Below are 26003 nucleotides of genomic sequence, written 5' to 3'. Positions count from 1 at the left end.
TTTTAATACACATTCAACATTTTAAGCTAAAAATAAGAAAACACTGATTTTTTTTTTATGTATTAGATACTTAAATGCTGTTTGCCGGTCTGTCAATCAAATGCAGCCAGGAGGGCTACTGACCAGCCTCCATTACCTTAACCAGCAGGAAGAAGCAGGGAAAAAGACTGATCACAACGTAATCTACTATGGACAAAAGAGCAAGGTTCACTGCAGGAGTTTGCTCACACATTGTCCATGCATCTCAGCGGGTTTGGGGTATGGATGGCCAAGGGGTCTGTGGGGGAAGTTACTCCATGTAAGCTTACATTTCCACTGATTTTTTTCTCTCTGAGTACCTACCTAGGAATGGAAAGCAGTACTTGAGTACCTAGTATGTGCCAGTTATTGTTCTGATGAGTTTGTCTTTAGCAGTTCATGAGGTCCTATGGTAAGCCCTAGAAGACTATAAGAAAACAGATAAACTGACAGAGCATGTTAACATGTTCAAAATTGATCTGAAAATATGGAATAAAACAACTAGGGCTTGCTATGCCACTGTCCCAGCCGAACCTGGACACTCAACCGACACACTGTGGTACCCCAACTGCATTCAGCCCCACAGAGAAACAAGGGCTTTCCAAGAGGACTTTTAAAGAGTAAGGGGTGACTGAATGATTTAACCATATTACTCATACACACCCTATTAACATCCAACTCTTCAAAGTAGCGTTAGACCTCATCTCTAAGCATGTGAGCTTCTGGAAGAATAAATATGCATATAAATGATTGAATGCTACATATATGTAAAAGAATAAATGATTTGCTGGGATTTAAACTTGGATTTAATGCTGACTTAACTCTTCCTCCATATTCTTCTTCATCTCATATATCATAAAATCAACTCTGTCTTCAAAATCCCTTTCCCAGTCATGGTTTCATATGGTTTTAATCCTACTTGAGAGGCAGAGACAGACAGATCTCTGAGTTCAAGGCTAGGCTGGTCTATATAATGAGTTCTATGCCAGTCAAGTCTGCATAATGAGACTCTGTCTCAAAAGACAAAAAATAAATAAAAATAGAAATAAATGAACAGTTGGTTCCAGACCAGCCAAAGCTATATAGTAAAACTCTGTCTCAAAATAAAATAAAATAAAATAAAATAAAATAAAAAAATCATAGCCCAAGCTCTTCCCATGGGCTCTACTATACTTGCAATGTGACCACTGAAGCTATGAGGAGCCTCCATCCAGGTCCCCTGGCCTCACTTTCGTCCTCTGAGACAAATGCTCAGCTAGCAGTCAGGCTTAAGTACATCGTGAGGCCTTCTGGGGCCTTCTGAGGCCTACCAGCTTTCCATGTACTGGCTATCACTATCCTTGTTCATCTACCCATTACACACCAGCTCCTCAATGATGAGCACATCAGCAATGCTTCTGTTTGGGAAACTTCACACAAACGCTCGTTGTAACGGGAATGTTTTATTCTGGCTAGCTAAATGCGCACCTCAATCATCTCCTTAGAGTGGTTGACCAAATGTCAGCTTCCTAATGGGGACAACCCACCGAGGCTCCAGAAGTCCTAACTTTCCCCTAACTTCTGTTTGTCTTCCACAACACTGACCACTATCTAGCATACTACATTCTCCTTCATTCTTCACGCTTGGTGTTTACTGCCTGGCCCAATGCTACCTAACATGCACACTAACACTAACAGTCTTTGTTCACTGGGGTGTCCCCAACAGTCGTTCCTTGTTATTGAAAGTGCCGGTTAAGAGGCCAGTTTAAGAGAAGAGAGAAACCACTGTGAACAAAATGAGAGAGACTCCACGGGAAAGAAAGGCAAGGAGCCAGTGCCTGTGCTGTGGCTGCGACTTACGGGCAGAAATGGAGGCGGCCAGTGGAGGCAAGGGAACTGCAAAGGAGACTGAAGCGAGACTAGTAGGGGCTTTGAATGATGAGCTGAGATTACCGACCCCAGGCGTGAGAGTGAGGAATGACTCTGAGCGAGGAAAGGAGCGGACAACAACGCAGAGTGTGGTAACTATGTGGAAGGTGGTCCAGAAAGAAGGGGGATGCTTGCGTTCACTAGCATGGAATATCGGATACAAAGGACCATGGCGTTTATTTATCTGGATCAAATAGTAACTTGGAGTCTGCAACAATCTAGGCCTGAAAATGGTGCCCTGAACTAAGAAAATGCAAAAAGAAAATTAGTAGTTCCAAAAGCTCTAAGTAGGACATTTGAGACAACAGAGGCAGAAAGATAATTCCAAAAGTGAGTTTCAGTCACCACAGAAATTAGAACAAGAAACTTGTAAGGTAGGAGAGGAACTTTCTGGTGATGGTACTGTTGTCTATTTCCAGGAGTTGTTACACTGTCATGGAGAAAGCCTTGAATGGGAGATGGGGACAGCCTTGATTGACTGGCCAGACTTGTCATACCACAGCCATGGCACTAGGGCTTGTTTAATTTTCTGTAAAATAGATGCAACACATAGTTCACCATGATGCTTTGAGAGTTGTGCATGGATGTGCTTAAAAACTTATGGGCTCTTACCTGTGGAGACTGAGTTAAAGTGAAAAGCAAGTAGGAATACAGAGTTCAAAGATAAACCTAGAGTCTGGCAAGAGGCAGCTAAAAGTCTGGGACCCATCCACCTATATGTACTCACTGCAGTGGAGGACCTATCTACCTGTGTACTCACTGCAATGGGGGGGACCCATCTACCTGTGTACTCACTGCAGTGGGGGGACCCATCTACCTGTGTACTCACTGCAGTGGGGGGACCCAGCTACCTGTGTACTCAGTGCAATGGGAGGACCCAGCTACCTGTGTGTACTCCTGTGTACTCACTGCAGTGGAGGACCCATCTACCTGTGTACTCACTGCAATGGGAGGACCCAGCTACCTGTGTATACTCACTGCAATGAAAAGCCTTATAGGAGTTCCATCAGCAGAACTACAGTTTCTAGGCAGGTGTGTCTAGCTTCACACACAAAGGACACCAGCTACATGTTCTTTAAAAGACTCACAGTCAACAGAACAGGCCTCCTCCTCTGTGAGGACAGCCTAATGCTTCTTAAAGCCTTATCTTTTGCAGATGGTTTTCAATAGACCAGTCCTGAATAGAGAATGATGTGTGTCTGAAGTAAAGCATCATTCTGCTCCAAGGGTCAAGGTGAAAGGCAGCAGAAGGGATTCTCATTTTCTCCCCTTTCCCTCCACTCCTCCCTCCCTCACTATCTCTCCCTTTTCCTTCTCCTATCCCCATCTCTCCCCTCCGCATGTATATATGAATTAATCAGGTTGTACCTTATTATCTGTGTGAACTAGCAAATGGAGTTCTTTGAGCCTTCATGTCCCCTAAGTACAAAATCAGAACGTTGCCTACTTTAAGTAGCACAAGTGGAGCAATTAGGAAAAAGCCTGGAGTCCACAGAATATTCAGTTTACATCACACCACTCTCTCCTTCCTGCATCAACCTCACCCATCACCACGAATGGAAAACCAGCCAACACGGGCACAAGAGTGGAGAAACATCGCTTCAGTGCTCAGTGTTAACATTCTTTCACCCTCAGAAGGATCACCCTGGCCCCAGTAAACAGGCATGGCCTCAGGGAGTGCCACCTTCAGAGGAAATGAACTCAGCCAGAGTCACCACCTCTCTAGGTCCAGGAGCCTCTCCCTCTGAGGGCTTCAAGGATCAAACAAGTGTCTGTGTTCTACAAATCTCTCCTGAATGGACTCCAATCAAAATGTTCTTGGTGCAAGTGAGCCAGACTGGCCTATTACTTAAAAACCTGCTGGCCATAATTTTAGTTTTCTAGTCCTCTTTCCTGAGGCTTTTCACAAGTGGCATGATACATTTGAAAGAAAAAAAAAAAAAAACAACAACTCAGAATCTGTCATTCCTTCCAACCACCTCTAAGTTGTTACTAGCTCTGGGCAAGTAGAATTCAAGCAAAAAGGAGCAAGCATGCAATTTCTCTCTCTCTCTCTCTCTCTCTCTCTCTCTCTCTCTCTCTCTCTCTCTCTCTCTCTCTCTCTCTCTCTCTCTCTCTCTCTCTGTGTGTGTGTGTGTGTGTAGTCTAGCTAATGAATTTACTAACTGAATTTTCCAAGGGATCAAGAACATTTGTCTGCTCATTGTCACTGGATGCCACTCCAACACCCCCTTACAAAAGTGCAGGGGAACTACCACTGAAAACCACCACTTTCCTGGACAGGGATTCAAGACTGAAGTCACCTGGAAAGTTCCTCCAGGGGATGAGAATCTGAGCTGCTGCAGCTGTCCCTGTGATAACCATCAGGAAGGCCGGTGGGGAGAGCACACTGCTTCTCCGGAGCAAAGAGCCTCTGCTATTGTTCCAAAAGCTTTCTTCTTTCTTCACCAGGACATCCAAATGCCCCAACACACATGACAGGAGGCATTGTGCCCTGTGGAGCCATGCTAACTCAATTTTGCCCTTAAAACTGCTCTCTTAATGGAGCTGAGAAAGGAAGTAAAGCAAGGAATCATCAAGGAAGGTTGTTGGTGTGCATCCCAGTTCCAAGGCAGGGCAGCATGGGGCTGTGATTCACCAGAAGCATCCCTGACAGGCAGTCTCCAAAGAAATGATACTGTGATGAGAGGCTGCATCCGGGGAACGGCTCAGGTAAAGCGACCACAATGGCTGGCTAGAGAAGCTGGCCTCTCCTCATTGGTAACATGTGCAGGCAAGCCAAAGGACTGAGGCCTAGGATACTTTACGACTGTGCTGAGGGAGGGAGAGGGAAAATTAGTTCTTAAAACGTTGCAGAGAGGGTCCATTTGGGGACATAAACCCTCAAACACCCAAAGAATTCTCCCCACCATGTCCTCCGCAGAGATCTCAGATTTGCCCACGGAAAACTACCAACGCAACCTTCTTCACGTGATGGTCTGAACCAAAGTCCCCGAAGCACCCAGGACCTCTCCTAGAGGTGGACATCTCAACACACATTATGCAGAATGCTCTTTTTCCGTAGCTAGATAACAGTGACACAGAGTTGGCAGGTAAGAGAATGGGTTCATGCAGGAGCCCAAACCTGTCCAGGAACTCAACAGCTGCTTCTCCTGCATGTGCCTACCTGGATCTTAAAAGGATGAGTGTTCCTATAACCTGCCACTCCCTTCTGAGCATCGTGCTCGGCCTCTTACTTGCAGGATTTCCATATTTCAATACTGTACTACTATCTCTAGATAAAAATAATACTGAGCTGGTAAAGAAAGACTTTTTTTTTTCTCCTGCTGCAAATCTTCTCACTTATCAGTTTATCTCTGGTCCTTGCAAAAGGAATTTAAAGTTCCACCAAAAAACAAGTGATAAAAATCCAAAACATAGACACAGGCTACACCAGAAAAGGCATCTATGTCACAGAAGAAAGGAAATCTCTGCCGAAAACAGTTTCCATGTAGAAGTTCACTATATACCCTCTAGCTTCCCCTGCCAACTTGGTTCCAGAAACTTCACAGCTAACCCATCTGTGGATCAATGCACAAGGACATACTCACAAAACCAGGTACACGCCTACAAAGAGGACGTGAGCGATGAATGCAATGGTACTAAACACAGCAAGGGCTGACTCCAGCTCCTTAGCAGTTGCTATCTTTGAGTATTACAGGTATAGACGGCAGTGACGACATTTCTTCTCTTACCTGCTGCAGGACAAAAATACATTGCATCTCTATTTATAAAGAACTATTCCAAGAGGAAAGAGAAAATACGGGGTGGGGGTGGGAAAAGAAATATCCACTAGACGATCGTGGGGCTAGAATCAAGCCAGACCCATTTTCAGCCACCTGCAGTAATGACTAAATGCTACCACATGAATTTCTGATCACAAAATGAGTAGCTCATAATCACAGAATGAACAAGATTCTCTTTACTCTGATACATGAACTAAGCCCAAAGATTCACGAAAAGATGTGCCTACACAACACAGAAAAGGCTGTTGTTATGGTGAACACAACTTATTACAACCATAGTTCACACCTGACTACAAATTCCCGGTAACTGTTAGAGTCTGGGTGCAGGCACACTGATAGAGCTGCCTGTCTCTGAAACTGCCTGTTGGTGACTTTGAATAGGTGACAGGGTCAATAAGAGGCTCGCTCTGGCTCCATCCCTCCCTTCATGCTATGATCTCTATACTTCTTGTTCTCAAGTTTGTAGGGATCTACATCCTGCAGTGTGTCCCTACAGAATCGTTGTTTAAAATCTAAGTAGTCAGCTCTCTTGTAATGAAAACATACACTCCAGTGAAGGTAATTAATATACCTTTCTTCTAAATCATACTGCTGCACTTCCCATTTTTCATTCTCTAGCATTCAAACACTTATATTGTAAGTGGTCTAGGACAGAAAGGTACACATGGGACCCCTCAAGCAGGAGAAGCAGTCAGTTCAGGGGAGGTTCTGAACTGAGCTCATACTGGGAGAATTCTCCATGGTGTTTGCAACCAACGCCAGCACAACAATGTCCCAGCCTGCCTTTCAAAACATGCTGAATAAGCTGCAAAGCCCCAAGGAGAGGAAGCCCTGAACCCCTTCTCCGCCTCCTTCCAACCTTCCAACCTACCTCCCGTGAAATTCCCCATGCTGAGCCACACTTCTGCCCCCCCGCCCCCGCACTCTCCCAGGTTCCACAGGGTGACTGTCCTTCAGCCTGATGTCTTTGGTCTCCCTTCTTCTTCACCAGCCTCACCCATTTCTAGCCTTCCTCTGCCCTCTCATACGGACTTTGTGAAATCCATAATGTACCACATCTGGAATGCCTGCCTTTCAAATCACTGCCATAGACACCTCTCCCCAAGCCGAGAGCCTTGAAGAACTCTCTCTGCAAAGGTCAGTGTCTGCCATGGAGATTCTAGGGGGGCTCTGACCCAAGTTCATTCTCTACTTCTAACTCCTTTTGATTCTTTGTTATTCTCTGCTTCAAACACAACTGGCATATGTTATCCTAATGTAAGGGGAAAGATCACACAATAACAATCAATCAATCAAGCTAAAGAATTTGCCACCCCTTCAGCACCAGTGACCAACTACCCTCAGCAGCTGCCTCATAAGGCACATACACTTTGTACTCCTTCCCTGGGCTGGCACATGACAGTGACTAGCACCCAGACACAACACAGCCATACGACTGTGGGTCCTTGCTTCTCTTCATGGACCCTGTCAATTTCTCCCCATTTCCAGACACAATGTTTCGTGGCCCAGATCAGGCATAACACTATACTGTTTAGAACACCCATGTTGTAGAGTTGCTATTTGGGATAAGAAAAAGTCACCCCTTTAGATTGTAAAATACAGAGTCCTGGGTGGACAGCTTGGCCAGTAAAGGAATTTCCCACCCAAGCCTGGAGACCTGGGCTGCATTCCCAGAGAACCACATGGTGGGAGGAGAGAACTGACCTTTGACCTGCTCAAGTGCACCATGACACATGCACCCCCTCCCAACACACACTAAGTAGATGGAATGCAGTTGTTTTTAATGCAGAGTTCTGAGGACAGGAGTATTGAACCATCTGAGGCTCGGTGAGTGGAGAGTAACTCGCCATAGAGAAGACCATCTTTTGAAGCCCTAAGCAGGTAGACAAGTACAATGAACTCCATAAAAGAGGGTTTGGGACAGAACAGAAAGTTAGAAAACTAATTCTCTATTCTGCCAATAACCCTTCTTGCTCTAGGCAGCAGAAGTTTAATGCAAACACAAATACATTCTCAATCAGGGTTACTCACTGTGAGCTGCACTTCTGAGCCAAGGTCCACTGGATGGGACCTTCTCATTTAACAAGAGTCTTGCAGCACCTGCCACAATGCACCACATGCCTTCAGGCAACGTTGGTGATAGCTGGCAGTCTCTTCAGACTCGGTCTTTTCTAAGTGCTAGTGAGATGACTATTCTCCAACACAGTCTATAGGATGTCCCACTTTACTGCAAATCCCTGACACAGGGCCCAACTCCAAGGTGAACTGCCGCTTACCCACTGGAGTTCATATGACCATTCCAACTTAGTCCATCTACTTCTATTACTGTTTTTTTCAGTGCTGGAGATCAGATCAGGGCTTTGCACATGCTAGATATCAATCTGCCACTGAACTACCCCTACATACACACACCACACACACACACACACACACACACACACACACACACACACACGTATTTGAGTGTGTGTCTACATATATATGTGTAGTGTATGTGGGGGCATGTTTGTATGTGTGCACATGTGTGCATAACAATGCACAAGAACAAATGCACTTATGCACAGAGGCCAGAGGTGGACATCTGGTATTCTTCTCTACTGCTCTCCACCTTGTTTTTGAAGACATGGTTTCTCCCTTGACCTAGAGATCATTAGTTGGCTAGACTGATTGGCCAGTGAGTTCCAGGGACCCATCTGTCCTCACCTCCTCCCACCCCAGCACGAGGTTACATGCACACGCCATCACATCACACCCCGTGTTCTTTATATGGGTGCTGGTTAGGGTTAAGCCCTCATGCTTAAGTAGCAGATGCATTATAGACTGAACCATCTCCTCATCCCCACCCTTCCATTTTCTGTAAAAGGATCAAGCTGTACAGTTCAAGCTAGCCTGCAATGCCTGAACTTCCTGCCTTAGTTTCCCCAGTGACAGAAGGGCAAGTGTGTGCCACCATGTCTGCCTCAAATGATCTTGATACCTAAAGGCTTATTACTATAAGGCCATCTCCTGTGAATGATTGTTTGATAAGTCAAACATTTTCCTGTTCTCATCTGAAAATAAAACTTGGCCCTGTGAGATGGCTCAGCAGGTGCAGGCCCTTGCCACCATGCCCGATGGCCTGAATTTGATCCTTGAGACCCTCATGATGGAAGATGAGATACAGCTGCCATAAGCTGTCATCCTCTGACTTTCACATGTGCTGTGGCATGCTCCCCCAACACATGAAATAATAAATAAATTTAATATAAATTTTTATATATCTTTTTAATTTTTATTTTACTTTAAATTTTTTGAATTTATTGGCTTTTTAAGAAATTCATAAAATATATTTTATCATGTTCTTTGTCTCCCAACTCCTCCCAGGTTAAAAAAAATTGTTATTTTCCCTTTTCTGATTTTCTATATTGCTTTTACCCTTTACATTTTAAAGATGGAAAAACCCCACAATTGTCTTAATTTTGAAAGAACACAGGCACATACCAATCAAATCCAGTAATATATAAATGAATTTTGCTAAAATTAAGGTATATTACTGTAATCCACTAAAGCAGTTAAAACTAGTAAGTATTTTCAATAATAAACAGAACTGTAGAAGCAGTTAATCACAGGCTTTATATCTATATTTGCTTAATCTTTTAATATTATTGAAACGGTCTAGCCATTTGAAAAACTCCAAGTAAAATATAAATGCAACAGAAAGTCACAGTCATTACAAAGCCACAGACGAACCCCGAAAGGGTTCTGAGGAATACCACGCTGGCAAAGGCTGAGCAACGACCTTTGGAGGGTGCGACACGCAGCATTTTCCAGTTTGTGTGCTGCAAGTACACTCTCCAATTCCACCTGTCTAACATGAGGTCATCCATCACATGGGAAGAGGTGGATGCAAGTGGACCCACCCGATTGGCTGCTGCACACCCCTGGATATGATAGACAGATATGGCAGCCTCTTCCTGCCTGAGGCCTTTCCACTCTATTGTACCTGGGATATATAACGATACAAACCCATATGTTCTATTCACATTTATCTACCTGGCCCTGGATAACAGCATTTTTTGCTCTTTGGGGGATGTGAAATGCAGTAGGAAAAGCGTTTTCCCTTGTGAGCCACTCAGCATATACATGTGCAGTTGAATCAACACACACAGAGGATAGAAGCAAAACCTAAACAAACAAACACTTGCTAACTTACAACACGCGAAAACGTTCTCTTCTCTCTCACCTTATCGCTAAAGTAGACTCATACCTCCTATTTGGGCTGTGACCCAGAGTTAAAAAAAAAAAAAAATTCAGCAGCACAGACTACTAGCTCACAGGAGAGGGGATTGTATACCATTTGGCCCAGCCATTACTGTGCCTGGCAGTAATTATGAAGACCCAACCAGGCAAAGGAATTTTCCCAGATATCCAAGAACTATGGGTACTAAATAATGCCTCCAAGCAAGTGGATAATTCATGCCATCAAATCAGGATGGTTAACACTTGATGCTAAAAGCTAGACAGTCCTTCCAAGACAGCTACTCCTTCACCAGAACTGACAATGGGCTCTTTAAAAACTTGTCTTTCCTCACCACTAAGGAAAGTGCAGCCCACTGCTCATCAAGGTTTTGTGTCCTTGTTTGCCTAGGAAGCAGATCTGAGCGATCACCATTTCCCCCTTCCCTGGTACCATTCCCTAGCTGCACTGAAAGATGCCATAGTTCCTTCAAAACATCTAAAGAGCAGAGCTATGTAAATACTGTTAGTAAAAAGATCAAATAGACATGGTCTCTGTAACATACATTGACGCCAGCTTCCATAAGAGCCAGAGACACTAAGGAGGTGAGGCCAACACTCCGGAAAATAAGATCTGAATCTTTTCCCCATCAGCACACTTACACGCAGCACGTTCTCCACAGGTGCTGTGGAATGCACACTACAGTTACCAGACAATGCAGTTAAGCATCCTCACTAAAACACACACCCCCCATTAATCATCTCGGTGACAGTGCTCCAGTTGAACATCATGGGGATTTCCTCCCCTTCTTCATCATTTATTTGCCAATATTTCCTTGTTATGAATATCCCCCAAGTGACTGTCCTCAGCCGTCACAGCTGTGCTGCCGACTGTGTCTCCCTCGACTGCAAATAACACCGGCTCTTAAAACAACAACAACAAGGAAAATCCCCTGCGATGATTCCTATGGCAAAAGGAGAGGCCTTCCCAGAAACCAAATCACTCATGGCCCATGGTGCTCCTCACCAACTGACCAGCCTCAGCCTTTAAGCAGATGGTAATTTCAGACAAGTGAAGCTGGCTTAATTACAAATGAACAATAGCTGACTGCTGGTAGCCATTATTTGAAGGGTCAACAATCAATTGCTGCTTTAGTATGTCCTTGAAGGACCACTTCCTATACAACAAAAGGCTTCTTCAAAGTGTCCACGCACCACAAGAAAACCACGCATCACCAACAAATTACAGAAACCTAGCCACAAGTCTCAAAAAATTTGTGGGGGGAAAAACACGGAAAATAATATTTCATTGTGGTTATACTGATTCAGGCGACAAAAAGAGCAGGCTACCAATCAAGAAATAAAGCCAGAGATGAACCGTGGTAAATACGCACCCACGCAGTCATTACCAAGCACTGTTAGAAGCCACAAAAGGCACGGAACGGTCTCGGCTTCTTCTAGGACCATATCCGTGTCAGTTCCCAGCCTTCCCAGCCACCAGCATTTCCGGATTGTCTTAAAAATGGACACCGTGAAAGAAGATGCTCCACCATCAGGTAGAGGAATGAATGAGAGCAAAGTTCACCAGTTTATACTCAGAATTTTTAGGGAGGGGGCTTTATTCTTTCCAAAAAAGTACAAAGACAAAGTCACACCACCAGATACTTGCAATCACATCAGGACTAATGCCTTCCGAGCAATCATGTTAACATTACTTTACATTTTCTACCGGGAAATATGATGTTAATCTCTCTTCTCCCACTATTTCATAATTGTTATGAAAAGCATATATTTTTATTCTTTTTCAGAAGACTCCAACTGGACCATTTTTTGGGGGGGGGCAGGAACAAAACACAACTTCCTTCTTAGTGCAAGCAACAGAAATCAAACACTGATGTTTTAAAATGCCACTTCCTCCCCAGAGCAGCCTGTTTCCTTCAGCAATAGCAACAATACCTCATCACCCACAGTGTGGATGCTGTTAAGTAATGGACAGAGCAAAAGGCAGCAAAGACAGAGGACTCAACTTCAATTTAACTGTCCTGTAAGGTACATAGTAATTAGCTGCAAAGCTCTGAAATCTTAGCTAGCATGTTAAGTCTGCTACATGACAGTATAATTTGACTTCTTAAAGGATTATGCAAATTACAACTCATCATTCCATTACAGGATTGAAAAAAAGTGACAGCTAATTTATACATAACACACCTTTCAAATCCCTAAGATGCGTAGCACCTGTGCGATGTATTTTGCCGAGATTTTCTTGCACATAAGTACTTGTTTATTGCAATATAAAAAGGCTTACCTAAGAGCTTTAATACAACTACTTAAAAAAAAATAACCTTTTAGACCACAATTTCAAAATAATAGACTTTTTTTTTTTTTTTTCTTTTCTTTTTCCCCTCTTGATTTCAGAGGTAAATTTTTTGTTTTCATTTTGTTCTGTTTGCTTTGGCTCCCCCCGCCCCAAATCAATTCAATAAAAATAAGGTATCAACAGAAATATAGTATTTGAATAGCTGGCAACCACAAGCACTGATGCACGAGCCAGAAGGCAGACTCACAAAGATTTCAACATACTTCTGGTAGGTAGATTCACAGTAGATTCCGTCATATCTGTAGATTTTCCTACATTCTGACTGGTTGGGCAGAGGATGCTGCGCAGTTATTCTGTAGAGGTATCAAAAACAGATAGACATGACTAGAGATTCTCTACAGTCAGGCAGAATGCAGGGTAACAAGTGTGCTCAAATGGAACCATTTTGCTCTTTCCCCTGTGGGCTCTCCTCAGGACTGTAACGTACCTAACACCACCGCCTATGAACTCCCACTTCAGAGAGCTGCCCTCAGAGACAAGCCTTTCAGTTCTTCATGGGGACAATTTTACCTTTAATCTCAGAGTCATAAAAGCGGAAGAAAAGCAGGACATAGGTCTAATGCTCAACTCGCTCTACAGCCCCCATGATTACTTTCTAAAGGAAATGTTAAAAAAAATAAAAATAAAAAACAAATGTCATTAGTGTTTTTGTTAAAGGACTGTCGTTAATCCGATCATGCATTACAAGAGGAGGCAACTGTAAATTAGCTATAAAACCATAGTTGGGTTAATATGTTGTTCAGCTTTATTCAATTTATATGGCGTTTGTACACTGTTGGCTTCTGAAGGGATGTAATACAGCTTAAGGAACTGAACCCAATTAGGGATGAAAACAGAAGCAAGGCCATCGGGAGCCAGGGTTAGACCTTAACAGGCACCTGAGATGAGCTGATTACAGGGGCTCAGGCTTCGAGGCTGTTAAGGCAAAAGGAGGGAGAAGCTTACATGGTTTTCTTTGTATCACTTAAGCATATAAATTCATTGGAGACCCCCGGCTTTATATAGACATAAAAATGCTGAAAGGCATTTTCTGACCATTTCCTCCTGTTGAAAAATCTCTTCATTCAGGGGGAAAAGCACATAAGAAGCCTATCTTGTTTTATTTTAGTGGGAAGTCATGGAATTTAATCAATACAAAATATCAGTAACAGCACCAAGCAGTTTGCTCTAATAACTCTAACAGAAAGTAACAGAATATCTAATCTCCAAGACTATCTCACACACACACACACACACACACACACACACACAATCCCCTTCAGGAGTAATTAAATCATGCAGTGCATCCCTATATTGTAAGAACTCAGACGACTCTTTTCTAATTTCTGTGTTTCTAATGTCATTAAGTTTACTTAATATTTCATAAAGTCCAATATACCTAGGGACAGCACTTTATAAAAAGTTAAGTTCTATTTTGGAGCTGTATTTATATGCTTTCCTCAGATATTATTTAACATATTCTCTGTGTTATAATCAGTCTGGCCCCAAATCTCTTATTAAATTTAGTTGGCCAACAGTTCTATTTATAATTAATCATTTGCCCCTTGTTTAAAGTGATTTTTAAGCCCCATTTGATTATTGCACTCAACTTCTAGCATAAATGTACTCATTAACTATCACCGGAATTCCAAAGGTTTTCATTAACCTATGTGATATTTCATTGTAAAGCTGATCCGGGAAAGCAGGAAACATAAACAGCTTGAAATGAAGAGCGAGCTGGTTTGAAAGATGCAATTATAGGGTCGACCTGACAAATTTGTTTTAGCCATTAAGTTTACAAAAACAAATTCTGAGAAGAGTTTTTAAGTAGTGACATCAGATGATATAAATTACAAATTTAAAAAAAAAAAGTATTTGGTGTGAGATCAAACTGAAATACTCCGTGTTTTTACTCGGTATCTTTTCATGTTTTGACACTGATTCCTTGTAGTTTGCTCCTAACTAAAGGACTAAGAAGCATTTACATAAGAAGGATTCTAAGCTGACTCTCAACAATTCTGTAAATGACCTTGGAAGGGTATTGGGTAAAGAGACAGAAAGACAAACTAAATACAACAGACCATCACCTTCACTACCCTCTTTAATGGCAGCCAAGGTTATAATGAAGTTTTGATTTTCCTGCTGCATACCACTGCAAAGACTATCAGGTGTAAAAAATCACAGACAAATATCTCCAGGAAACAAAGCCCCAAGGCATCATTTACTTAACACTTCATGTTGCCCCTCTCTTGCTACAATGGATTATTAACCAAAGGCTTTTTTGAGTTCATTTTCCTCAGCTGATTTTTGTTTTTTAAAGGTTAAACACTACCAGTAAAAAGTTCAAATACGCCTTTCAATCGCGGAACTATTATGAACCACAGCGTCTGCCTATCAAACAGTCCACGGTTCTTCCCTTCATGTCACTCCTGTCTAGATGGACTCATCATACAGCTTGGGGGAGGACTTAAGTGCATTTACATACATGTGAAACGTGTAAGCTATGACTAATTTTAACTCACAGGGCAGAATTTAAATAATTAGTTACAAGAAGTCAAACTAAGGGAAAAAGGAGGGAAGAGATGGTTAGAGGCAGAGTAGTAAATTGTTCCATTTTTGCAGGTAATCTAAATGCAAACTAGAAGCAACTTATCATGAGAATGGATTTTCCACCATCTGGTCAAATAACAGGGGATTTGTCTAGTGGCGAGCAAAGAATGGAATGATGTGAGAAAGATTAGCGGGCAAGTCCTACAGTTAGCTAAAATGTATTTTGTGCAAACAAGAACAGATGACGCCTTAACAATTACACCTGTCAAAAACTCCAGAAAGCAATCCATCTCTGAACAGCCCAGTTGAAAACAGGCTAGTTCATAACAAAATGAATTTTTTTTAAACAATTGCCAGCCATAACAGTTTGATGCATGACAAAGCTCAGGAAGCCGCAGTTCACGTTCAACTGAAACCTTAACTAACTGGACCCTGGTTTCCAGTGATAAGTAAGATATTAGACCCTCTAAAAACATTGAAACCGTATAAATGGCAGGTTTAAAAACCACAAAAGCAAGGAAACTTGAAATTCGAGACCGAAAATCAGAATTAAGAAACTGCCATGGATATATACACATACATACACACAAAACACACACACACACACACACACACACACACACACACACACACACACACACACTTTGGGGCCCTTGTACTGCGGCTGTCCGACCACGGTTGACTCTTTTCTGATACAAATGTGCCTCCTCTGCTGCGGGAACATTAGAAATGGAGGCGAAGACCAAACAGCTCATCTCAATAGGGTTCCACTAGTACTTGGGAGTGACTGGAAGACATCAGGTTCTGTGGCTGTTTCAAGGGATTTTATTTCCTGGCTGTTCTTCATAAATGCTGGCAATTCTCTGGAGTTAAGATCTAGGAGTGTATTTGCTTGGTTCTCCCTTGTTATTTTAAGTTGATAGTGTGAACCTCTACAGTAGCCCAGCCTGCATCATCTCATATTAATCTTCACACTTAGGCTGTTCGGTCTGTCACATGCCTGAGAGATCCCATTATAATACACACAGCTCAGATCTGGATTGGTAGTGCACTTGGTGGTGGTGGAGGGTCCTTATTTAATGTGTATCAGACAATATAATCTACCACAGATGAACACAGTCTAAAAACTGGTATTTTACAATACACCTAGAAATACTTATAATTCACTACCATATTTTATTTTTGAATGTAACTGTGAATCTTGGCCATTCTCCTGGGGGATATTTTCTTATCAGACATCTGACCTGCAGAGGTTATGATATTACATGAGATGTTCATTTAAAAACTACCTATGGTTTTCTTTTTACTTGTACTATTGAGTTACAAATCTAAACAGCTATGCTGTACATAATTTTCACAGTTTAACTCCAAGACTTTGGGAAAAAAATCTTTCTACCATGAGAATTTGCTCCCTTTGGTTCCTCTATGCCCTGTAAACAACAATGACTAGCATTTCACGTCTTCCATGCCAGAGCTGGGAAGTTGCGTCTATCATACCAAACAAAATATTTTACCCATTAAGTTCTGATACCATCATCCATAGCTTCATGTGTAATGATATGGGTCGTGCTGTTTCTCTAAGACAGAAAAGAGGTGTTTCAAGTCAGGCTCACTAACACACTAACACGCTACACCAGACAATATGGTTAGGGGCTTGGTTAGTATATGGCATTTGGCAAGTTACTTCTGAGAGGCTCAGCTTCCCATGTGAAAATGGGAAAAACGGAAACTATCTATTCAACAACATGCCTACAAAACCTAAAAGAAACATTTGTGGAAATTGCTTAGCTCTGAACTTTCCCATATCAGTAAAGTGGTGAATGTTAACTTATAAGTAACTATCCTAGATGCCAAAGTTACTGGAGGGTTACTTCCTTTGAGAACTCCAAGTATAAACTAAGAAACTTGTATTCAAAGTGAGTCTTCTAATATGATATTTTAAGACTTTCTGCTTTAATGCTTCTTGTAGATACATTGATAATGTTTCATTTCATGATAATCCACCACCTCCAATCTTGACTTAAGCAATATAATTTTTATCAAAATCATTTGTTTACTTGATGAACTGTTTGTTCTTAGTAGTAATGTGCCAACTACTAATGCTCCCCTTTAGGAAATATGCAGGTTGAGATGGAACAGAGGTTGGAGAGATGAGGCTATGGTAAGTCCAGAAGCCAGAACCGAGAGGAACCAGATCCCATTTGAGAAAACCGAAGAATATCCAGCTTCAGACCCTTGAAACACTTGCACAGGAGACTCATCTGGTATGAGCCCACAGAGATGCCTTAGATCCAAAGTGCTGAAGACATAAAGAAACAGATTTTTGGCATCATGGGCAAATGTCCAAATCTAGACAGGAATGAAAGGTGGCTCAGGATAGGTCAGGTTCTTGTTGTCATTAGTGTCCTAAGACAGTCCAAACTCCCACCTAACAGGATTCTAAAGCACCAAACTTGGAAAGGGGGACTCTACTGGGACAGGGGACTCTACTGGGACAGGGGGGCTCTACTGGGACAGGGGACTCTACTGGGACAGGGGGGCTCTACTGGGATGGGGGACTCTACTGGGACAGGCGACTCTACTGGGACAGGGGGGCTCTACTGGGACAGGGGGACTCTACTGGGACAGGGGGCTCTACTGGGACAGGGGGCTCTACTGGGACAGGGGGCTCTACTGGGACAGGGGACTCTACTGGGACAGGGGGGCTCTACTGGGATGGGGGACTCTACTGGGACAGGGGGACTCTACTGGGATGGGGGGCTCTACTGGGACAGGGGGGGCTCTACTGGGATGGGGGACTCTACTGGGATGGGGGGCTCTACTGGGATGGGGGACTCTACTGGGACGGGGGGACTCTACTGGGACAGGGGACTCTACTGGGACAGGGGGCTCTACTGGGACAGGGGGGCTCTACTGGGATGGGGGACTCTACTGGGACAGGGGGACTCTACTGGGATGGGGGACTCTACTGGGATGGGGGACTCTACTGGGATGGGGGGGCTCTACTGGGACAGGGGACTCTACTGGGACAGGGGGACTCTACTGGGATGGGGGACTCTACTCGGATGGGGGACTCTACTGGGATGGGAGGCTCTACTGGGACAGAGGACTTTTATCATGGATGGAAAGTCTATGTCCGATCAGACCCTTCTGCCAGGTGGTACCAGACAGAAGCCCCTCAGCACTACAGGAACGACTTCTGCCTTTCCGACTACCTGCTGACTGCTAACAAGCTCCACGTGATAATAAACTGAAGGCCAAACAAACGAAGGAAAGAGTCCAGCAGGGCAACCGCAAAGCATCAGAACACAGACCTAGTGCTGTATACCCATGAATCAGACTAAGGGGAAGAGAGAGGTGAGGCCCTCTCTCTGTTCTCTTCCCACCTTCCTGATCTCGGAGGCTGCCCACCTTTGCCCATTTGCTGGGAGACGTGTCTACATAATGGTTAGGATCCAAAGCTTTGAAACTAAACAGACAGCTACACAAATCTGAGCTTTGCCAAATGTGACACTGAAAAGAGGACACTGCCTCTCTGAATCTACAAGGACAATAATAACATTTTGTGCACATTATTGTAATGTAAGCCTGTATCATATCGTCTGGAATGAAACAAAGAACTGTAATCATAGTAACCACTAATTCACTTCTTCAACAAACTTTACAGCTATCTTTGTTATCATTGTGCAGGCACACCAAACATGCTCCCTAAACCCTACAGACATGTGTTCACATGACCCAGATACCTGGAAGCAGAAATGATAACTTCAGTGAAACTGAGATGTGGCCACTCACAGAAGGGTAAGGTCGAGCCAGCTTTGAGCTATCTTACAAGTTCCAAAAAGAGAACAGTGTCCTGAAAGCAGCTGAAATTCTTTATCCAAGTCTTTCTTCCTACATGTGTATACACACATTATCCTCCTCCCCCCAGGTGCTGTGTGCCTCTTAGATAGTGAGAGCCACAATGCTGGCCTGTTGATGCAATTTCTACCTACTAGGTGTCAGAACTCTGGACTGCAAAACTTCCCAGTTTTTGGAGGCTCTCAGTGGGAAATGTTGCTTAGCATCCTAGAAATACACTGACTGACAAAACCAAGTCAGAACCAAACCTGTACATAGATTTTTTTTAAAGCAGAATAAATTAAAAATGGAAGTACAGCATGGCCCATGTCACCATCCCACTCGTGGTAAAAGGTGAATAGAGAGCAGCAGACCAACAGAGATTGGTTGGAGTCTTTCCCAAAGCCAGGGCAGCTCAGACAGCTGCACCAGCTGTAGAAACCATGTTAGAAAGGGCTATTCCTGGAGGCACAGCCTGACCTCAGGCACATAGAGTTAGAAGAACAATCCCCCGGGGAAATCCCATACCGTTCATCTAGAGTACTTATCCCACAAGGAGTCTGCTCCAGGAGTCAGCCCACAACACAGAGATGATGACGTATGAATATATGAGGTTACCAAGAGTAGACAATGACATATTTGTGGACGTCTGATGGCCCTGCACACTGTCTGGACAATAGGCATGCGTTTTTTGTTAAAATGTTAACTCTAAAAATGAGTAAATTAAAACATTTATTTCACACAACTAATGAGTGAGCAGACTCTGGCTTCCAGATTATTCTCTCCTAGGACCTTAAGTCCATACTTTCCCTCCAAACAACAGCCAACTTATAAAGTGTTCTTCCCAAAGCAAATTCTCCTGAAAGGTCAATTCTACACACAGTCCCAAATAAACACTCCTAAATTCTTCAGATGGCATCCACTTTGCCTTTCACCAAAGCGTCATATTCTATACAGTGATCCCAGGATGGACATCTTTCACACAACCCACACTCTCACTAAAGAAGCAACACAGCTAGATGCAGACTGATATCCTTCACACTTCAGGACACTACCAACTTTTTTTCAGTACCTAAGAAACCTGAGCTTTGTGTTGGGAGGGCCCCTTGACCAATCTCTCTATTGGGTCTGTTTAAATTGGTTGGGGATCCACATATTTCTATCAACATTTTCCTTTAGTAGAACAATCATATGTCCAAGGCTCATTAGAAATAACTGTAAATCACTAAACACCTTCAAATATTTAAATGAAGATTTGCTCAAACTCTAGCCCCTGATCTCACATAGTCTTAGTTAACAAGCTGCTTCCTTTCTAACTCTTGTCCTGATTAGGAAAGGATATTAGCATGTACAGGGGGTGGGGGTGGGGGCTGACATTTGGAAATAGAATTAAAATTTTCATTTTCATATTGATTATAAACTAATTTCATTAATATTGATTAGCTCTGTATAGAAGAAGGACTATAGGCATTGAAGTTGATTATTAAAACTATTAAAGTATCAATGGAAAGATAGGATGATAGGGGTGATTTTATTCAGTAGCCACTACAACCTTCTTCAGGCCAACTGTAAGCCTTGGCTTTACATTTTACCTGTTTACTAATGGCTTCCGGTTCTCCGTCCTCAGCTCCCATCTTAACCCCTATCCCAAACTCAACTCTGCAGTTCAGCCAAGTCTACTTAGATCTTCCACCCTGCTCTCTGGAATGCTGGACCCCTCCCTGTCCTGCACGAGCAGCTAGCTCTTCCACCACACTGAGGCTGCCTCATCTCAGCTCCATATCTTTCCCCAGGTTTCAGCCCCACGGATGGCTCTTAAATTTCTTCCTTCCCTTATTTTCTGCTTCCTAGAAGTCACAAAGCCCTTCCTTCCATATTGTGCTCAACATATCTTCAGAAGGGAAATCTTCTTTACACCATGTTCTGTTCATAGGCTACATGGATTGTCACTCCCAAAACCCACGGCCTCCTTCTCCTAGTTGTCCTGGTTCAGATGCACCTTCGTCACTCCATCAGTCATACTGATGTCAAAAAGGCAAGCGTTTTAAAAATCGGCATGATGATATCAAGCTACAGTCTGATTTGGAATGTCCCACAAGGGCCTGTGCCTGGGAGGACACTAAAGGCTTAGTCTTCAGGCCATATTACTCTTGAGAGGGAGGAAAAACTTGAAGACACAGTTGTGGTTTTTGTCACTGGGGCATGGCTGAAGAGGGCTGTGAGACCATGGCCTCTTCTTCACTCTGTTTAGGTTCTAGGCATGAAGTAAGAGGCTTGCCCTGGGACTAATTTCCTGTAATCACGAAATACCTTGTTATAGAATGAAAAGCAGCAGGGCCAGAGATCATAGACTAGAGCCTCCAAAACTGTCTCCCTAATAAGCCTTTGCCCTTAACCAGCTGTCTAAAGCTCACCATAGAAATACACATGTGACTAACAGAAATCGGTACCCCAAAAGTCGCCCCAGAATCACGGCATGCCACTAAAGCTTGTCCTATTTTGGTTCACTCGCACCTGCCCAACTTCCACATCTTTTAGCAAACCATCTTATCTCCATTTGAGTCTTCCAGGGTTGCCTTTCATGTGACTCTGCAAACTGACCTAGTTCATGACTGAGTTTAGCATCAACAAGGAGAGCACATGCTTCTTTATTCATACGCTATATATAAAAAAAAAAGTTCTCTAGTAAAGCTTTGTTGTTTGATGATTGCTAAAGTGTGAACTCTAAGTGACAATATGCTTTACATTTTATACTTTCATTTCTAAAAACTGTGGAACAGATAACAAGAACAGTGAATATGTACAGAAATTTGGATCTATGCTTCTGCTTTGTGGCCCAGATCCTTAATATCCAAAACCACCCCCTGAAAAGCTCAGATCAGAAAAGGCAAGTCATGTCATCAGGTGATAGACATCCATCCCAACTCAGACCAGGTTTCCTCTGTAGTACAAAGGCTCTTAAAATAAATACATCTTCCATTGGGGCAGTGGTTCTCAACCATGCTAATGCTATGACTCTTTAATACCGTTCTTCATGTTGTGGTGACCTCAACCATAAAGTTATTGTTGTTGCGACTTCATAACTGTAATTTGGTTACTGTTATGAAGCGTAATGTAAAATCTGTGTTTTCCAATGGTCTTAGGCGACCCCTGTGAAAGGGTCATTGGACAACCAAATGGGTTGCAACCCACAACTAGAAAACTGCTGCATTAGACGATGAACCACTTTCTACATAGCCTTAAGACCTAACTAGAGTCTCCTCATTGCAACTTACCTCAAGCTATTTTAGTTGCAAAAAATAATCAGCTCAAAGGAATGACCACAAGACCCATGTCATTCTTGACCAATTGAACTATATTTAGTAACTCTCCTGACAGAAACAAAATGAGGCCTCAAAAGTAGATTGTATGAGGTTCATCTCTACAAGATTTTAATAAATCCAAAGTAAAGACTACATCCTACCATTAGCCAGGGGGCTGCTTTGCTAACTAACATGCTAAGGGAGCACTTAGTATTCAGGTTTTGGATCTCTTGCTAGATAAATTAGAATTAAAAGGATTTCGTGATTCAGACCAAAAATAAATTAAGAAACAGAAATTCCTCCAACCAGATTATGACAGAGGAAAACACTTCACATGTAACAACTCTTAATTACTGGAGGTCCAAACCTAGGACTTTACAGATGCTAAGCAAGTACCCTACCACTAAAGAACATCCCAGCCCATACCCTAAAATTTAAATTCTCTCTCTCTCTCTCCTCTCTCTCTCTCTCTCTCTCTCTCTCTCTCTCTCTCTCTCTCTCTCTCTCTCTCTCTCTCCCTCCCTCCCTCCCTCCCTCCCTCCCTCCCCCCTCTCTCTCTCTCTCTCTCTCTCTCTCTCACACACACACACACACACACACACACACACACACGGATAAAAAGAAACTTTTGAAATTTTTTTTTTTTATCCTGGATAACACAAAGGAGCCTAGGAATCTGGACTTTGGTAGCCATGGTAACAGAGCTACATAGTCTCTTTTGCAGATAGGCATGGCCGTGTGACTACATTCTTCCTAATACAGGAAGAGCTGGAATGAGTAGTTCTTCATGGGCCTAGACACAGGCACTGGCTGTGCCCTGCCCTAACTTTCCTTTCCCAGGAGTTGTTCATAAGTAATCAAACTACCAGCTCTGACTAGGTAGACAAGAAAAATAGTAATAGCAGGGCCACCTTCACCTAGGGCTGTTAAATGATGGCAGGTAGACTTCATGTTCTTTCAGCTACTACATTTTCTGTAATTAGACCCTCTGGATTTCATCTGATAATGTACCTAGGCAACTTCTCTACTCCTACCCACAGCGCACAAGCCAGCCCTTCTGTAGTCTGTGATTCCTTTGCTATATCTACTCCTCTTCTGTGCCACCAGCATCCTCCACATCTAGCTCTATTGCAAAGTTCCTCCTAGGCCAATTAATAATTGGTTTACCCTGCAAATTCTTAAGGCAGGACTTCATTCCATGTTACATCATGTACAAGTTTATAGCTTAATAAGTTCTAAATAATTAAGTCAAATTGAAAAATACCCAGTCTTCCCCAAATGGGCTAAAAGTAAAGATTTGTTATTACAAGCATCCATCTGGTCACACTCAACAGTAATCGTGCTATGTACACATTAGAAGAAATGTCCAAGTATTTCAAGAATTGTGACCTTCTCTCCATCAGAAATATGAACAAAATATTATGGTTGTTATGGTTTAAATGCATAAGGGTAGTAAAGACTGAAAACATACCTACATTTAAGTGGAGAAGTGAAATGGCCTTGGATAAATCACTTTAAATTATCAATAGTTACTTAATGTTAATCATTCTGTTATTAAAATTAATTCTGTTATTAAAATTAATTGGGAGAGATTATGGTATTTTGAGTCTCCATTTTTTCAGTTGTTTTTTTTTTAAAGAAATCCCCCCGCCCCCAAAATAATTTTTCACATTACCTCTGTTTAACCTCTGACCTGGACATGACACTGGATTCCATCATCTATGGAAAGATACTGTATTAAAGCCAAACAAGAGATATGCTATGTAGGAAGATATGTGAAAGAAAGAAAATAATAGTTAAGACAATATGAAGGAGATTAGAACACATTTTTTGGATGTGTCTTTTTTTTTTTAATCTGAAAATCTTACATCTTCTGACAGATTTGCAGATGTTTAAAAATTTCCCATCCATCCTTTTGCTGGAGCATAACAGCATGTTTTCTCGTGTGAACTACTGTGAGATTATTAACTGGAACTGAGGCTTTAGAGACTGCATGGTTAACCCTTGTACACCATCTTCTGTGCCTCTTTCCCTCTCCAAAGTCCCACTAAGAGTTAACAGGCTTGGTCGTGCTGTTCTCTCTGGTCGGGAGGAGGGGTAAAGAGCTAAAAGCACAAGTAGTCTTGACACATGTATTCTATTCATTACAACAATTAAATTTACAGAGTTAGACAAATGCTCGGGAGAATCCACTTCCTCAAGTTTGATTTGGGTTGAAGCCAAAACATTTCAGCTTTGGTACTCAGGAGTATTATTTAGAAGATAAATTGCCTGATATCAGATTTTGGAAAAGGTAGAATTACCATCAAGTCTTGTTATACAACAATTCATTGGAGGCAACATACCCTGTATTATTCAGTTTTGCTTATCATAAAAAAGGATTACTACTAAGGAGAACTTAATTGGAATAAAATATCACTGAATTATAGTTTAGTGTAGCGTTACAATAATAAACAGACCACCTCCTTCTCCATGAAGAAAAGTTTTATCTTGGGGTTTTATTCCACTGATGCTCTGTAATATATTTAGAAATATGTTCTTATCATAAATCTTTTAACACCAAAGTTGACTATACCAATGAGCAGGAGAGCTTCCGTATTGATCCTCCACTTCTTTTGAATGACAAAAATGGTTTCAGCTTTCAGGGTGGCAATTTCTCAAAAATAAATTTGAGTGGAGGAGATTACATTCAACTAAAACTCCATTACGAAGCAGCAGCCGCAGCAGGGTAATAAAAAGTACTTTTCTTGGGTATATTTGAGATCTGTACATATTTTCAGATTCTTTCAAGGTCTTGATACAGCAAGATTTATTAGCACTGTCTTCTTTTAAGAAAAAAAATGGCCTCATGTAAAAGTTTGTATTTTTCTGGTATCAAAAATTCACATGTCTGTGCTAACCTGTCTCAAAATAACTACTGTGAATGAAAGACCTTTCTTTACTTGGTTAAGCTGAATTGCCATCAAATTAGAAGTATGATTTACTATCTTTTTTCTGGAAAAAATTCAGCAGAGATAGCAGACTTTCAACCTGGAACTCTAAAACTGAAATGCTAAAAGCATGATCACAGATAATGTGAATGTCAACATCAAGCTGACTCACAGTGGCCAAATGAAGTGCCATGTTGGAGAGAAAAGATACTATGATGTGTGCCATTAAATAAGATTGGGAAAGGAACAAGAAATACGTCTCGATGGTACTGACTGTTTGTGCAGAGTTTTTATTTTGACAATTTTCTGTGTCAGCTTGGATAGTTCTATCAACAAAATTTTCATATAATGACCTGCAAGTTCCTTATACATTGGGAGAGATGGATGTGTTCTCACAGCATGTGATTATCCGGCTCATTGTGAGCACATCTATCCGCTTACACAGAGGAGTCCACACCTACAACGTAAGTGTCCATTTGCTCCTTCTCTCGCCACATCTGATGTCTAATGACTGTGCTTACACAACCCATCTAGTTAGAACATCCCCGCAGGTGCAATGACCTGGTGTGTCAAGGACTGTCCTGCCTGGATGGATAACAGCAGCTTCTACAGCCAACAGTTTCCCCAAAGACCCAGCATCACACCACCTATGACGTGCAGACACACAATACTGCATGGTCTGCCTTCGCTAGGCTGCTGCAGGTGTTTTAGAAATTTTTCACTAACTTTTAAAAACCACTTTTAATGTGCCCAGAAGAAGAAAGTATAACAGATTTGGGAAATGAATAGGATGAGCATTTACTTCCTTTTTTAAATATTTTTATTAGTATACAGTCATTATACAAAGTGATGAATTTTATGACATTTTCACTCAAGAATGTCATGTACTTTGATCATATTTACCCCTCTTCATTATCCTCACCTGTTCTTCCTCCCTCTCTTGCTAGTCTTTCTAGCCACCAAATCTTGATTCTATTTTCACGTGTGTGTGTGTGTGTGTGTGTGTGTGTGTGTGTGTGTGTGTATGTGTGTGTGTGTAACATATGTATGTGTAAAATCTAGGTTTCTCATAGGAGAGAAAACAAGATATTTGTCTTTC

At 42.2% G+C, this 26003-nt stretch overlaps 1 protein-coding gene across 8 annotated transcripts in view; it reads right to left on the bottom strand.

Moving 5' to 3' along the window:
• Npas3 (neuronal PAS domain protein 3) overlaps nt 1-26003 on the bottom strand; it is an 850947-nt gene that overhangs the window by 725255 nt on the left and 99689 nt on the right. For 5 of the 8 annotated variants that reach the window (XM_028869762.2, XM_037210972.1, XM_028869765.2 and 2 more), the window contains exon 2: nt 12507-12596. The exons of the other annotated variants lie outside the window; for them this stretch is intronic. In XM_028869762.2, coding sequence (XP_028725595.1) covers nt 12507-12596 — 90 coding nt within the window. The remainder of the gene's footprint in view (nt 1-12506; nt 12597-26003) is intronic. 8 annotated transcript variants of the gene reach the window in all.

The sequence above is a fragment of the Peromyscus leucopus genome, chromosome 14 (assembly GCF_004664715.2).
Source record: "Peromyscus leucopus breed LL Stock chromosome 14, UCI_PerLeu_2.1, whole genome shotgun sequence".
NCBI lineage: Eukaryota > Metazoa > Chordata > Mammalia > Rodentia > Cricetidae > Peromyscus > Peromyscus leucopus.
This window is presented reverse-complemented; position numbering and strand designations above follow the sequence as displayed.